This window comes from Schistocerca gregaria, chromosome 3 (genome assembly GCF_023897955.1).
Source record: "Schistocerca gregaria isolate iqSchGreg1 chromosome 3, iqSchGreg1.2, whole genome shotgun sequence".
In the NCBI taxonomy this organism is placed as follows: Eukaryota; Metazoa; Arthropoda; class Insecta; order Orthoptera; family Acrididae; genus Schistocerca; species Schistocerca gregaria.
The window spans coordinates 341,531,953-341,548,365 of record NC_064922.1 but is presented as its reverse complement, the minus strand read 5'-3'; the positions used below and the strand labels follow the sequence as shown (position 1 = coordinate 341,548,365).

The 16,413-nt window shown below is 37.9% G+C and overlaps 1 protein-coding gene across 4 annotated transcripts in view; it reads left to right on the top strand.

Moving 5' to 3' along the window:
- Positions 1-16,413, top strand: part of LOC126356040 (uncharacterized) — a 979,035-nt gene that overhangs the window by 872,906 nt on the left and 89,716 nt on the right. For 3 of the 4 annotated variants that reach the window (XM_050006716.1, XM_050006718.1, XM_050006717.1), the window contains 4 exons: positions 960-1,151; positions 4,497-4,565; positions 7,169-7,292; positions 9,615-9,713. In XM_050006716.1, coding sequence (XP_049862673.1) covers positions 960-1,151; positions 4,497-4,565; positions 7,169-7,292; positions 9,615-9,713 — 484 coding nt within the window. The remainder of the gene's footprint in view (positions 1-959; positions 1,152-4,496; positions 4,566-7,168; positions 7,293-9,614; positions 9,714-16,413) is intronic. The other variant, XM_050006720.1, reaches the window with a different exon arrangement.

Genomic DNA, 16,413 nt, shown 5'->3' with positions numbered 1-16,413 from the left:
CTTGTAAAATGAAGTTAAATAATTCTTTGTAAACAGTGCTGCACTGCTTCAATGTGCTTAATTAAAGGCATTGCAAAACCACCAAAAGCTGCTGTTAAGTGTGTGTGCGTGTGTGCGTGTGTGTGTGTGTGTGTGTGTGTGTGTGTGTGTGTGTGTGTGTGTGTGTGTGTGAGAGAGAGAGAGAGAGAGAGAGAGAGAGAGAGAGAGAGAGAGAGAGAGAGAGAGAGAGAACTAGCTTTGGTCAAGGAATGATTTTCATCATGAATGTCATTACATCAGATTAAAAGGCAGATGCTGCAACAGATAATTGTGTATTTAACGTCAAGGAGCGTTCCTTTAACCTGATTTAATGATACCTTTGACTTGAAGATAGTCAATTGACCAAAGCTGGTTGTCGATAAATAAATATGCATAACGGCAGCTTTTGGTGCTTTTGCAATTATATTCTTTAAGTACGTACTTTTTTGTTGAATTTCTGCATGTAATTGTGTCAACACGCCATTCTCAGCATAGCTCTCACAAAAACATAGCAGTTTGATTTTATTTTCAGTTTTTTAACAGAGTAAGTGTACAAGGAAAGCTTAAGTACACGCAAAACTAAACAAAATATTTTTATACATCCTTTCTCATTGAATTCTCAGCTAAGCAGATGCACCACTTCATTTATTTTCAATTATCCAGCATGATTTGTGATAGGTAACATCACATGTTCACAGTCTCGTCGAAAACTATGAACAGTGTGTATGTAGAACAATAAAAATGCATGAATGAACAAGAAAGGCTATAACGGAGATAGCTGCAGTAGAGTTCTTTGCCTTTAGCACACAGTTATTGATAGTGCTTTCACTGCACCCACAGTTTCAGAATTTTTTTGATAGCACTTTGTACATGTGTTAATTTATTTTCTTTAGTTAACCTTGTTTATTTTATGCTTGTGCTTATGTGTATTTTGCTACCAGAACGACCCAACAGGCTCATAACACATCAGACACCACAGTCTGTGACCGAGAAGGAGGGAGGACATCCTGTAGTCTCTTCTGTGTGTTCTCAAATACCCCCTCCTCGACCTACTCAGTTAGATATACCCAATCCTGCACGTCCTGCAGAAATGGGTCCAGGTGCTCCGGCAGCTGAGGGAGATGCAGTCAAAGGTTGGGGCTTGTAGCTGTTGTTACAGTTTGTACAGATGCATGCATTCCGAGTATTAAGTTGCTTTACTAACACTGAGCAATGGCCAGAACCTAATTTATGTTGGTCATCTGGTAGGCTTGCACAAAATTTTCGAAACTAATTGTTTAAATGAAGACAGAGCCTTTAGTACTGACAGAAAAAGAAAAGTTAGAGCTATAATTTACCTCATTTGAATGAATGTGGTGTATGGCACATGCACTTGTTAAGATAAAGCAGTCTAATAGATTAAAGAAAAACAAGTTTGGGGGGTAGATCTGAATACAATGCAGAACAAAGTCTTTAATATGGTTTATAATACAGTTTTAAGAATGTTACGTACTGTTGCACTGACAAAATTTTAATTTGAGTACTGTGTACGAAACTTAATTTGCTTGCAGAGAATTTTGTGGTATGTGTTAAATATGATTAATGACGGAGGTGTACTCCCGACAGTAGGAAATAATTCTATTTCACGTCCTTGTCCGGTCTTAGTGCCTGTCATCTGTGGTACAGCCACTCACATCCAGTCGTGCTGTAGCATATTTACAAATGTGCTCTAATCAAAATTATGTATAGAAATCTTGGGAAGCGAAACTCCCTGACATTGCCATATTGTAATAGTTGTGATGTACTCAATTAGTATTGCATGAAACTCATTCAGTGCTGTGCATTAGTCAGGAAGTGCATGCAGTATTTTTTATTAAGTTACTGTAAAAGTGTTAGTTGCATGTATGGGCTTGCTGTGGCTTATATGTTTAGCAGTCCAACAATGAAAGTGGATTATGGATTGGTAGCCAAGAATTAAGTTCAGCCAGTTTTCTTTGTGTGTCACTGTATGACCTCCAGAGATGAAAGAATATTATTTTTTATTTTTTGTGGTTATATGAATGAGTGAAACTGTGGGGAGGGGAGGGAGGGAGAGAGAGAGAGAGAGAGAGAGAGAGAGAGAGAGAGAGAGAGAGTGAATGAATGAATGAATGAATGAATGAATATGCATGCGCAGACTTACGTTTTCCTTTATAACATGATTCTCTTTTTAAGGGTTGGTAATCCTGAGTTGCCATTGCCATTTTAAAGTAAATTATATAAACCCTGCCATAGGACAGTGTTTTCCCCAAAATTTCCCACTGGTCTCATAATTCGTCGTAGAAAATATTCACTTATCAAAATGTACAACCTATAAGTAACTGATAAAATCTTCTTGGGTTATCATCTGAACCATGGCATCATGTTCTTGCAATGTTTTGAAGCACTGGAAACTCATTGAAATGTTGTAGCAACATGAAGCCACAACTCGGCTGATAACCTGAGAAGATTTCATCAGTGAAATTAACCTAAAAAGCCTGCACCCTCACATATAGATAATTATTCATTTGTAAAAGTATATTATTTATCAGGTATTTAAATGCTTGAAGAATAACTACATAAGGCTACATAATTCTAGCTTTGTGACAGGTATATTGATCTTTTAAAATTAGTGGCTTGGATAAGTAAGCAGATTGTACCAAGGCCTCTTTTATACAATTTCTGGTTCAATAGTTAGGTCAATGCAGTATGGTTGGATTTGGGTGGTAGTGTTTTTATAGATGAATCCTTTGATGATGCTTAAGTAATGTAAGCATTTTTTCAGTTTATTAAATTTAATACAGTATTTCTAATAGCTCTGGTGTGAGAGGATTGTACCTGGGGAATAATGCTGTTCGCTAAATGTGGATAGAAACACAACCAGATTGTTGTGATTAAAATTTAATTGTTAAATTGGTAGAAAAACAGAAATTGTAAATCTGTTGTTTGTGTTTCGTTGACACAGATGCCATCTAATGAGATACATGGGTGAGCAAAAATATGGAAACACAAAAAACGCAACATAGTGCCATGCCTAACACAGATCAGAAAAATGTTGACATTCAAAACAACTTCCTAGTCATCTCAGAATGGATAAATACAGGTCCTGTATGGTTTATTCCGTACTCACTGCAAAGTAATGGAAAGTTTAGGTAATGATAATTGAGACAGATAGCTATCACACACCCTTCTCTCCAAATTAGGCAGCAAAAGCTCCATCATTTGGGATCTAGTGACTTCGGTGGCCAGGAGAGATGTGGCAATTAATACTCCTGCTCACAGAACCAGTCCTGCTGGATGATGTGAGTGTTTGAACGAGGGCCCTGATCAGCCAAAATTGTCCCATAATCCTTGGCATTGATGTGACTTTGCAGAGTAATAACATTAGTGTCCATGGAATACCAAGATACAGCTGCCAAAATCATCACCGGACCCCCACCATGGTTCATTCTCGGCAGCAAGCAGTCTGTGTTGTAGGCTTGGTATGACATATCCCAGATGTAAAGTGTGCCAGAAGTTGGAAACAGTGTAAAATGAGACTCATCTGATGTGATGGCTTTCTTCCATTGCTCCATAGTCAAAGTTTTTTGGCTTTTCCCAGCTTATGGGCATTGTTTTGGTGCTGATAGGGTTTCTAAGTGCAACATTCAGTTCTGCAATAATTTTTGCAGCTGTTGTTCCCTTATTTTTCTTCACAATCCTCTTCGTGACCAAGTGTCATGAGGACTCAACATACACTTTCATCCCTTTTGTGATTTAGTGGATGATAATTGTCTGCTTTCCTTGTATGTGGTGGAAATCTTCAGAAGTCTTCAATATGGTGCCTCTTGAAATGCCAGACACTTTGGCTGTCTTGATTATGGATGTGAGCACCAACAATTTGCCCATGTTCGAATTCACTTAGCTTCGACATAATTCTACACAGAACACTGTCTGACCACAATTGATGCAACATATTGAGAACATTGCACAGCTTCCATTTGTGATCAAACACAAAATGCTCCCTGCAAGCTTGGCAAGCATCTGTAATTATGTTCAAGCATGCATTTCTTGTGGTATGTCCATATTTTTGCCCTACCTTGTAAATTGGTAGTCTTTTTCTACTCACGTCAGTGGAAGATCAGACAAAGATACAATGCAGAAAAACTGGGATTTTTCTAGGGTCAACAGGTAGCAGTGCCACAATCCCTTGCCATTCTGGCTGGTTGGAAATATCTTTTCCACTAAATGGTAATGATGTTGCAGATGTGATTGAGTGATTATGGCAGGTAATGTTTATTATGTGCCAGAAAAAAAATTGGGATTCATGTCAGCAAAATAATTCACTTGTACCTAAAAGTTTCATTTTATAATTATAGGCCCAAAGAAAAATATTTATACTTTTTATAATGTGTGCTGATTTATCCTCTGTCAAGTGTTCAACAATAATGTGCTGAACTGCTTAACTTAGGATCTTACGGTTTTTTCCCTTTATTTTGAAGGTAACACAGGCCAGCCTAGCCCTCACATACCTGTTGTCATCAGAAGGCAGAAAGCAACAGAGCTAATAGGTATTTGTGGAAATTTACTCATGAATACTTTTTAATTTTAATAAGTACTAGAAAGAATTGATTTACATCCAGTTATCAGCATTGTGAAAGTATCAGAACAGATATAATTAATACACTGGAGGAACATTTTGTGTTTATTCTACAAATATTGTCACACAAAATGGATGCATACAACTCTTTAATTGTTGCATTGTTGCTGAGAAATTGTGTGCCAGTTATCATGTTATTACTATTTAAAATACAGAACTCTGCTTAAATACTTTGTTGTCTGATGCGTCATAGGTGTTTCATAATGTTTAACCCAAAAGGGTTATATGAGGTTTGTACTGTATTTCTTCACTGTGTTTATTGGAATATGTCCTATCACTTTCATACACTTCTGCCATCTTGTGATAGTCATTGCACCAATTGCAGTTTGTTTGTTTAGAGCCATTAAAAATGGTTCACCTTGCCAATTAACATTGTTTTAAATGTTTTTAGGTTTCTGGGAAGAATGCTTACCACTAAGGTAGTTATTCAAAGATGATAGAGAAGTATACTTGCCACAAAATTAATATGTTCTTTGTGGACCTTGAAAGCATACTTACCACCAACTTAGTGGTTTTACAAACCTTTTGGGCATACTGCCCTACCACCTCTGGTTGTGTGTGACTTTCCTGGAGTGCTGGACACCCAGTCACCATCAAAATAGTTCCATTGGGACTCCATACACTTCTCCCAGTGGAATTGCCCTGTTGGAAGCACACTGAAAAAGCCTCTTACGGAATGCTGTTTAGCTTGCATATTGTTGCTGCCGTAATGTCCTCTCTTGTCTGAAATTGCATTTCTTTCAGTGGCATCTTGATTTCAGAGAACAGCCAGAAGTTGCAGGGGGGCTAATCAGGAGAGTAAGGAGCCTGTTGGAGCTTGGGAATTTGTTTTTTTCACAAAAAATGTCTGAATCAAGTGTAAGGAATGAATGTGCTGGAACATTGTTGCAACTGATATGCCAGTCCTTGCTCATGGCCGAATCTTCAGTCACAATGGAATGTGCCAAAAAAGTGCCGATGCCCACCTCTTCGCAACTTTTTTTGATAGTCACACAACAGTCCCACATCACCACAGTGTTCGCTTTGGCAACAATCTGATTATTTCCACACATTGATAGCCAACTGGATTGTGGCTCACTCTGCACACTGATGTGCAGCTATCTTTAAACACGTTTTACTGCTCCTTAAACTGTGTGATGCCCGTAGGCTTCATCACTGGAAGCCATGTCAATCTTCCGAATGGTTTCCTCCTGGCTGTCATGCAGATTGTGTAAAAACTAGATGCAGTAGCACTGCACCAGTTGTTCTGTCATTTCCTTTGCAATGAAAAATCCATTCAAGCACTGTACACTATGTCACTCGTCTCCTGCTTGCCCTTAACTGACACTATCAACATGTGGGGAAAAAATTCACACATGTGCACGAAAGTTCAAGGTTGGCTCATGCAAATGTGCTAGATTCAGATCTATCAGATGTTCGTAACAGATACTTTTCTGACAGACCTTGTACATAACCAAAGAGTAGCTGTTGACAACTATTTTCTAGGCAGCATGAGAAATTAACTATGATTAAACTGCCATTTTGTTTTTGTACCCACACAAGTTGTAAATGGAAAGGATAAAAATCAATTAAGAAAATAAATTCTGTCCTCGAGGCGGTTAGCTGTTGCTCCCTCAGTTATAAGAAGTCACTGATATTTATTTACTAGGGCTCACATAATACCTAAATGACTGCACTAACTGAGTCTATGTCTTCTAAGACTTCATGAATAGTGGCCTATTCATAATGAATACTGTTACTTATCATGTGCTAACAGGCATTAAGTAGCAGCATTTCGCTGTCGCCCCCCCCCCCCCCCCCCCCCCTTTCTCTTTTTCCTTCCCCTTTCCGATATTTGCATCTACTTTACTGCCAGTGTTTGTTTTAATATTAAATAGCATAGGGAAAAATGTATTGGAAAGATTTAGCAAAGGAATTTTTGTTGAATCCTGCCTAATTGTCTAATGTGTGGTGTCTAGGAAACCTGGTGTCTCGGATTGCTTTACAACAATTAAAAAAAACCTATTAATGATTTTTATTATGAAATGAACTACGACAATACTTAACTTTGACAATAACACAGAAGTGTCACAGGCAAACGGCGACTTGCAAATGAGAAATCTCTTCAGTAGAGAAGTCGCCGGTCTTGAAGTGCCTTATGTTGGTGCTGCTGTACAAGTGGGTTGCAGCCAGTCGCCACGGCGCTTATGTCCTCTTTGTACAGGGGCTGCACCTGTCGCATTATTGTCCCAAAAAGTGGTCGGTCAGCGTGCAGTTGGCTGACGTCTTCTTCACAGCCCTCTCTGTGCTCTCGTTTCCGACTGGCGCTCTGGTGCTTGACTGTACACCATAACAGTTTCCACTCGTTTCCCACTAAATACTTGAGTGGATAGACTTACACTGTGCTTATTTGTGTCAGTATTGTGCTACTTTATCATTACAGACTGGTAATTGCCGCAATTAACTTCAAAAGTGACACTTGATATTTTTTTATGTTTATATATTTAAGTGAATAAGCATATTGTCATATTATAGGTGAAGAAGATCGGCATGCGAGAAGAGTATCCTACCTAAAGGCTACATGGGGAGACAGGATGCATGTTGATAGTGACCTGGAGTTAAGTGACTCGGAAGCTCCAGTATTTGTGGAACAGAGAAGGTAATTTTTACATTTATTTTGGATATACAGTTTCAAAGGAGAGGAAGTACATTTCTTTGGTATTTTTTTATTTTGTTCAGTGTTAATGCTACATTAAAAAAAATGTAAAATGTGAGAGGCTAATGGAAGGGCTGGTGAAAATGTCTTTGTACCTCATGATAAGTGAAGCAGCACATGTAATAGTGAATGCTGTATAGTGGTAGTACTTGCAGTAATTAGCACCACAAGGCAAATAGTTGTGGTGAATAATACCGAAGTTACCTGTGCACAACAATGTGGAATTATAATCATGGACTATGTTAAATGATGATGGTATTATGGAAGAAAGATGGTAATGCAACATCATCATTAAGAGGTCTGTATCACAGTAATGTGGAGAAAGACTGACGACATGTTTTTGAGACTCATAGGAAATACTGCACGCTGATGGGTTCTTGGCAACATGAACTGGAACTGTGGATTTTGTGCAGTGCAGGAAGGATGTTGCTGCTGGTGGACAAAGCTCCTTCATGTGTTTAAGAATAGAGCAAAACAAAATTGCCTGAAGTCTAGCACTTGAGACAATAAACACCTGGTCAAAACCTTCTGAAAATGTTGCGGTAACTATTTTTTTCTATTACTCCTTCATGAACCCTAAAAATAAGACTTCTTGCTTATTTACAAGCAAAAAACGAGGCGAATCCAACCAGCTTTGAATCAAATAACATATGTCTTCAGTAGGGATAGTTAAGGTGTCTCAACAACACAAGTTTATTTTTAGAAACTCTGAAAATTAATTTCAAGAATTTGTCTGTAATTAGAGAGGTTGGGTAGCAATTCTAGCAGGTGAATTAAAGAAACAGCTCGTTGTATTTTCAGGTGATACATTTGTTGTAATTTTGGAAACTGTTGGTGCCTTTTCATTTTTTGAAAATGACATCCTGCCGATTTCATACTTGGTATTTATGTGATTAGTTTCCCCAGTGGTAAATAAGTATGCTATTAGTGGAAAGTATGTTCTGATTTGTGTGAAAAATTACAATTCACTGTGAGAAAAATAAATGTCTCTCTCAGTACTGGACAGTAACCGAAACCACAAGAAAAAAACAACAGCAGGAACATTTCTATATTGATGTCAGAATATGTTTCACCTGAATATGTACTTTAAGTTAGGGCATTCTTGTTTGGAAAAGAAGTCTCCTATTTTCTTTCATACTTTATTGGCAACTGAGGTAAGTCACCTTTTAATTCTTTTTCAAATCCAGTCTTTTTTTGTGCTTTTTATTCTGAGTGGTATTTATTTTACCCAATGATCAACTTGGTATGAATATTTAATTGTATTTGCCTGTGTCATTTTTAATTTGTCAATTATTGACAGTGACAACTCAAACCTGAGAGAGAGGGAGAGTGCACTCTTATAAATGTCTAACATTATTACTGAACATATTCCTGTTTAGTTAATAAGAAAGTGTCAGAATTAACAAGAAATGTGGAGGGAGGGGGGGATGGTTGGTAACAGCTGCACATGACCCTATTGAGTAGACTTTGTAACTCCACACCTCTATCCATTTCTGCACAGTGAACTTCTAATTAAATTTCCTGAAGATTTTACCTGACATTTCTGTAACAAATCATACCAAGAACAACATGTATTAGATAAACCTTAAAATTGCCATTACTATGAAAAGGCATACTTTCATAAAACTCCAATTTTTGTATACAAATAATGAAATGCAAAAATTCATTAACCACGTATTTTCCATCATTTTATTACAACAAATTGTACAATTACTGATGTGTTTTCAAGAGATATTCAAATGCTGGTGTTTTGAGACGGCATACAAAGGACATAATTTATAATATAAAATCCTCCAAATATGAGCTTCAACTAAAAATTATTAAATCTAATATGATGCCTTCCAAGTTCTCTGACCATACTGAAGATCACAAAAATCTACATACAGCACCACTATCTGTGATGAAGCATTTGATGTCACATTTGCCCACTTGCTGTGCACGGAGTATTCACCTAAGAGGAAAGACATTCAGTGATTCAGATTCCTGGAGTGGCTGCCCTGTAAAGTCTGTAGTATAACACACATCATTTGTTCCACAGGCTCATTATGAACCTTTTAAGTGTACAGCAGTACTAGGCTACTTGGTAGGCATACAGAAGCTGCTGTGTGCTTAGCTTCAATCAGTTTTGCCTTTCTTAATGCACATTTTGTTTGGGAATTTCTGTGAATAAGCTATGCTCATATAGATACATAATTGCAAAAGTTAATTTTGATAAATGCAGAACAATGTGTAGAGAACAAAAAAAAGTGACATGCTTGTTTACAGAAGACAGCAAGGTTGGAAATCTGCACAGTTAGTGCCTGATGTTGAGCGACTTGTAAAAATTGTTGAGGAAGTGCCACCTGTTATTATAACTTCCCAATGGTGAGCAGTGTGAGACTGTGTTTCCGTATGTGTGTGTGGTTTTCCTCACTGTTTTGCTTGAACTGTTGCAATGGTGTTATGTATTGTTCACATTAGATTCCTTTTTTACGAGGATAGGTTTCAGATCAATAGAAGAGCCACTAATCTAGCAACTTTTGCTTGAGATTGCATGATTTAGGAATATTTTGTTCACATGCTACAAGAGTGTTGTATTTCTTATGTGTTGAATTTAATAGTTAACACTATGCCGTCTGACGACACCTCAGCGGTGTCGTGTGTGAAATAGCGGTCAACATCCGGTGACACCACAGTGGTCTCATGTACATAGTACTGCTCAGTGGCTGGTGACACCACAGTGGCGTCATGAGCAGAGCATCGTGCAGTGGCCAGCGACAGCACTTTAGTATCTTTTGCATTTGGTTGATGTTTTGTTTGTGTAACAATAAGTTACACACATCAAAAAGTTTTTTTGTTTTTATAAGTATTTGTTCCCTTTCATCATGGCAGATGAAAGAGAGAATATGATTATTTACAATGAATATTCGGACGTCTTGTCTGACATTCCGGATGACTTAGCTGATTGGGAAGAAGACAATGGATATCAAAAATGAAAATGATGCAGAATTGTTGGAAGATAGTTAAATACGTCCGAGAAGAATTTGGCGAACGCTATGGTTGCCAACTGATACAGATGAATCAGATGAAGAAGACAGTGCACAGTGGTCAGACTTTGATTTACCAAGGACCAATAATAAATTTGAAGCATCTCTGGGTCCAAACATATTTCCCAAAGATACACAGAGCATCGAGGATATCGTAGAATTATATATTGGGAACAATCTATTTGAATATATCAGCTATGAAACCAACAAGTACTACAGTCAAAATTGCAATGGAAGGAAACTGGATTAAAAAAGGCCAAATTTGTTGACGTACGGGACCCAAACTTAGAAAATGGTTTGGGCTTGCTATCCTTATGGGGGGGGATCAATGATTATTGGTCAATGAATCTTTTGACAGATACGCCCGCAACTGATTCAGACAAATATTATCATTTTTACATTTTTCCTAAAATAATAATAAACTGGATAATGCCAACCCGCTTTTCAAAGTGCAATTCGTAACTGATTATTTCTCCAAAAAGTTTAAAGAAACTTTAAATCTATGTCAAAACCTCTCACTTGATGAAGGACTGATACTGTGGCATGGACGGTTAAATTTTAGAGTTTACAATCCACCGAAGATTAGGAAATATGGCATACTCACTCAGATGCTGTGTGATTAGAGTACGGGATACATTTCCGCATTCAAGATGTATTCTAGTGCTGGATACCCTTTAGCAATAACAGTCGTGGAACTTTTGACACTTTCTTATGGAAAGAGACTTCTCTCTTGCAGAGAAGTTACTTGAAAAGAAAATTCGAGTTTGTGGAATGATAACGGCAAAATAGAGGATTTCCGGAAAAATTAAAGCAAGCAAAAGTCAATGTGGTTGTAGCTTGTCATAAGCGGAAAAGTGAAGTACTCGTACAGGTATGGAGAGCTTCGAAAACTAAAACAATACCAGTGATCTCTGCAATTCATAATGCCTCTTTGACTGACACTCAAAGAAAATGTAGAAAAACAAATCACACAGTAAAAAACATGAAAATGTATTAGACTACAACAAATACATGAAACGAGTGGATCAGGCAGACCAATATTTTACTCATTACACTACGTACAAAAGAACCATAAAATGGTCAAAAGACGTTTGCATGTACCTCTTCAATTGTGCATTAAATAATGCTTTATGTACATGTCAGTATTTCAATACAGAACACACAAGTATCCGGTTTCACAATTTTTTTTATTGAAAGTGTATAATTTGTGGATAAAAGACCATGTACCTGCTTCTGAGCAAAACTTGGAGGTTGCCAGTACATCGCGTACATCTCATCATCATCCGGTTGACAAACTTTCCGGTCACTTAAAACAACACCAACTAATACTTATTTCCGAAACGAATAAGTGAAAACGAAGAAACTGCCATGTATCTACCAAAAAAAAAAAAAAAAAGACGAACAACAAACTTAATGTGCAAGTCTTGTGGAGTTGCGTTACATCTTGGAGACTGTTTGCTGCATGTCATATGAAAGAGAAGTACTAAGTACCAAAGACAATGTAATTAAAAAATGAAGGAAACTAATTTTGTATTTATTTATGTATGTATATTTTCGAAATTTCATGAAAGTAGGGGAACAGGGTTGAGAACTTAAGAGAACTAACGATGAGATTAGTAAAACGTAATAATTTATAATCTTCCAATAGTGTCAAGAACGGCCAGCGACAAGGCAAGTAATCTAAATTAGCACTGCTGGCGCCAAGTGAATAAATTTGTACGAGATGTGCAGATGGCAAAGTGTTAATAGCAATAGAAGTAGTTTTTAGTTCTGCTTTTGTAGAGTGAGTAATAGGAAGATATAACCAAACCTGTTCCTTGCAAGACCTTTTTTTTCCCACTGTGCTGCCCACAGCATTTTGTGGATTGTAATTTTAATAGCGGTTACTACTTACTGGCTGCTATAACAAAGAAACTTTTGTAACACTCTTCTACCATTTAATTTACTCAGTGGCATTGAGTATGACTCGGTGCTAGTGACAGAAACTTGATAATTTGAAAAAGCTCTGTTTTCTGAAGAGAACACTTTATAAGGTCTATTGAGTTATGGTGATTGGTAGAGCATCTCCCAGATTCTGTGTTAAAAAGAAATTGGATATAGGTTAGGATGCATGTTACTAACAATTGTTTTCAAAGATTTGTAGAAAATTGTAAGTGTCACTGTTTCCTTCAAATGTTTTATTGAAGTTTAAGTATACAGTATCATAAAGTTCATTGAATGTGACTACTAGCCTGTTATGCAACTGAGATTCACTATACATGTTTCAATATTTATTTTTACTGTCATTGTAGATAGCTCTTTGTAGTTTCAGTACTGTGTGTTATAACTATAAACTTTGTATTTGAAAAAAAAAGTAATTTTATTTTTAAGCTTGCACAAAGTTTTCAGTATTACTTAAAATTTTGTGCTATTTCATTTGTTTGGACAAGTGTGAAATTGTCAGCATTGCTTTATCAATGAATCACCACTGTGTCAAGGCATAGTAATACCAATGTGTGTGTGTGTGTGTGTGTGTGTGTGTGTGTGTGTGTGTGTGTGTGTGTGTGTGTGTGTGTGTGGTGAGAGAGAGAGAGAGAGAGAGAGAGAGAGAGAGAGAGAGAGAGTGGAGGGAAGGGAGGCAGGGAAAGAGATGAGGAGGGGGGGTACCTGATTATATTTTGGTCTTTGGATTTTTAATTCATAGCCTTTGTAGTAGCAGCATCATGTGTGACACTGTGAAATCATTGTGTGAAATGATGATGAGACATGTAATATGAACCCTACAAAACATCAGCAGGAATAAATATTGAGTTTTAATTTTGAATACTATAACAATTCAGTCCTGGAAGGTGTTTGTTAATGCAGTATCTTCTGTGTCTTCGTCATGCACTAAAATCAATAATAGTGTTGAATTCTTGTATTTAACACTTTGTAGTCACTCTACAATTAAGTTTTCTTTACCTTCAAAATAGTAGAGTACCTTGTGTGCTACAAATGCAGATTAACTTACAGATATTCTGTCTCATGTGGAAAGTACATTTCAGATTTGTCATTTACCATTTATATGATTCTAGATACAGAAAATCTCACAATATTCCTGGTATCAGCAAGATAATTTTCATTATATTAATTAGAAATGAATATGCATGTTTTGAATGCATTCAAAGTAACATCTAGTGTTGCACAGTTCTGAAATATACTTACATTTTTTTAAAAAAAAGTGAAACACTCCACATTTATTTAGCTACATGGATGGGTATACTGTTGACCGTGTGCACAATAACATTTTATGGTACATTAAATTTTGTGTCAATTTACAAAAGCAACATTTACACAGTGATGTGATGATTAAAGCTTTCCCGGCGTACCGATTGTTCCATAAAAACACTGGAGAACTGCCGGATATCAGTAACTTCCTGCCATGTTATTTCAGTGCAGAGTCTTCTGGCCATCCTCAGGTGAGTGCCACTGTAGTGTTACTGGTGAGTACGTGCTGTGCTCCGCTATTTATAGCCTTCTGAGGTGACTTTGCGCATGCGCTGCTCAGCGTGCGCGTTCATAACGGCTCCGTGCGCTGCGCCTTGCGCCCTCCACTGTGAAAGCCTGGCGTATCGGTATCAGGTCGATTTCCATCTTTATGCAGATAACTACGTCGACTAAGAAGTTTCTCTATAACAGGATTCCAAGCAGAGTTCAGCTGATAACCGCTATCTCGATTGATGAGAGTCTTGTTGTCAGACAATCTTATTTCGACAGATTCATTGATAATGGAGCTCCAAAAGTTTGATGTATGGGCCAAAATTTTTGTGTCGTCGTAATTCATGGAATGGTCTGTGAAAATACAGTGTTCGGCGATTGCAGACTTGGTGGGTTGGAGAAGGCGAGTATGCCATTGGTGTTTCCAGAATGAGATTTTCACTCTGCAGCGGAGTGTGCGCTGTTATGAAACTTCCTGGCAGATTAAAACTGTGTGCCCGACCGAGACTCGAACTCGGGACCTTTGCCTTTCGTGGGCAAGTGCTCTACCAACTGAGCTACCGAAGCACAACTCACGTCCGGAACTCACAGCTTTACTTCTGCCAGTATCCGTCTCCTACCTTCCAAACTTTACAGAAGCTCTTCTCTGAGGAGAGAGTACTCGACTTTGCCACTTTTAAATCGACAGTATTTTGGCGGTACGTTGATGACACTTTTATAGTGTAGCCTCATGGTTTGGACCGTCTCCAATAATTTTTACGTCACATGAACTCCATACATGAAAACATAAAGTTTACCATGGAGATAGGGAGAGATGGTTGTCTGCCATTTTTAGACGTCTTGGTGTGACGGAAGAGTGACAGCACACTTGGTCACTTGGTGTACAGAAAGCCCACTCGTACAGACCTGTATCTACAAGCTACTAGTTGCCACCATCCAGCACAAACAATGGGCGTTCTCAAAACCTTGGTCCACCGTGCCCATACTATCTCTGACGCCGACAGTCTTCAAGCGGAACTGGAACACCTGCAAAAAGTATTTTTGAAGAATGGCTTTTGACCTAGGCAAGTGAACAGAGTGATGAAGACCTACAAACGATGGAACAAAGAAGAGGAAGAGGCTCTCAGGTCGACTGTTTATCTACCATTTGTTGGGAATATTTCTTCACATATAGGCAGAATATTGAGAAAGTATAAAGTGAGAGTCATTTTTCACCCTGCTTCCAAAATTTCATCACTGGTGGGACCCGTTAAAGACGATCTGACCCTGTGTAAACCAGGTGTTTACAAAATTCTGTGTGAATGCGGCAAATCATTAATAGGGCAAACAACACAAACTGTGGAGGAACGCATTGTGGAACACCAACAGCATACTCGCCTTCTCCAACCCACCAAGTCCGCAATCGCTGAACATTGTATTTCCACAGACCATTCCATGAATTATGACGACACAAAAATTCTGGCCCATACATCAAACTTTTGGAGCTTGATTATCAATGAATCTGTGGAAATAAGTTTGCCTGACAACAATACTCTCATCAATCGAGATAGCGGTTATCAGCTGAACTCTGCTTGGAATCCTGTTATAGAGGAACTTCGTAGTCGACGTAGTTATCTACATAAAGATGGAAATTGACCTGATACCGATACGCCAGGCTTTCACAGTGGAGGGCGCGAGGCGCAGCGCACGGAGCTGTTATGAACGCACACGCTGAGCAGCGCATGCGCAAAGTCGCCTCAGAAGGCTATAAATAGCGGAGCTCAGTGCGTACTCGCCAGTACCACTCACCTGAGGATGGCCAGAAGACTCTGCGCCGAATTATCGTGGCAGGAAGTTACTGATATCTGGCAGTTCTCCTGTGTTTTTACGGAACATTTACACAGTGCTTTAATTGATGTACCCTGGTCGTTTACAAGAGTGTCTTGTTTTTTTATTTGCTTGAAGTATAACCAGACTTTTATTTTCATTGAGAAACATGAAGTCGCTGAACTATATTTTCTAAATGTTAGAAGCAAATTTTAATGGATATCTGTTTGATAGTGATGAACGTTTATCTCCTCTGAGAAGCATGGTTATGAATGAGTCTACAAATAGAATGCTTCAGTCTCTCTATGTAAACTAAAGTTTCTCATTTGGTGATGTAGTGTATATTATGACTAAATTGCTGATTAGATCTATAAAAGAATAAATTTGAAATACAAACGTATTTGTAATTTAATGTGTCATTCCTATGTCTCAGTAAATTGTTGTACACCTTTGTCATCTGAATATTAACATATTCTTTTAGTTCTGAGACATTTCATGGTTTATTTGTATAGCCCTGCGACTTCGAATGTCTGCATAGGTACTGCAACATAGAGACTTCTCCACTGAACGATTCAGAACTTGGCTTCTCTAATGAATGTTTTGTATTGGCTGTTGCTCCAGTAACAGTAATTTCATTTACGTTCTGAATGTCTAACACGTAATTATTTTGTGGGCTATTGTGTACTTACTATCCTACACAATTCAAGACAAATTCTTTGAAGAAAGAAACTTCTGTTTTATGTAGAAATGAAGTCTTTATCTTCTCTGCTCTTCTG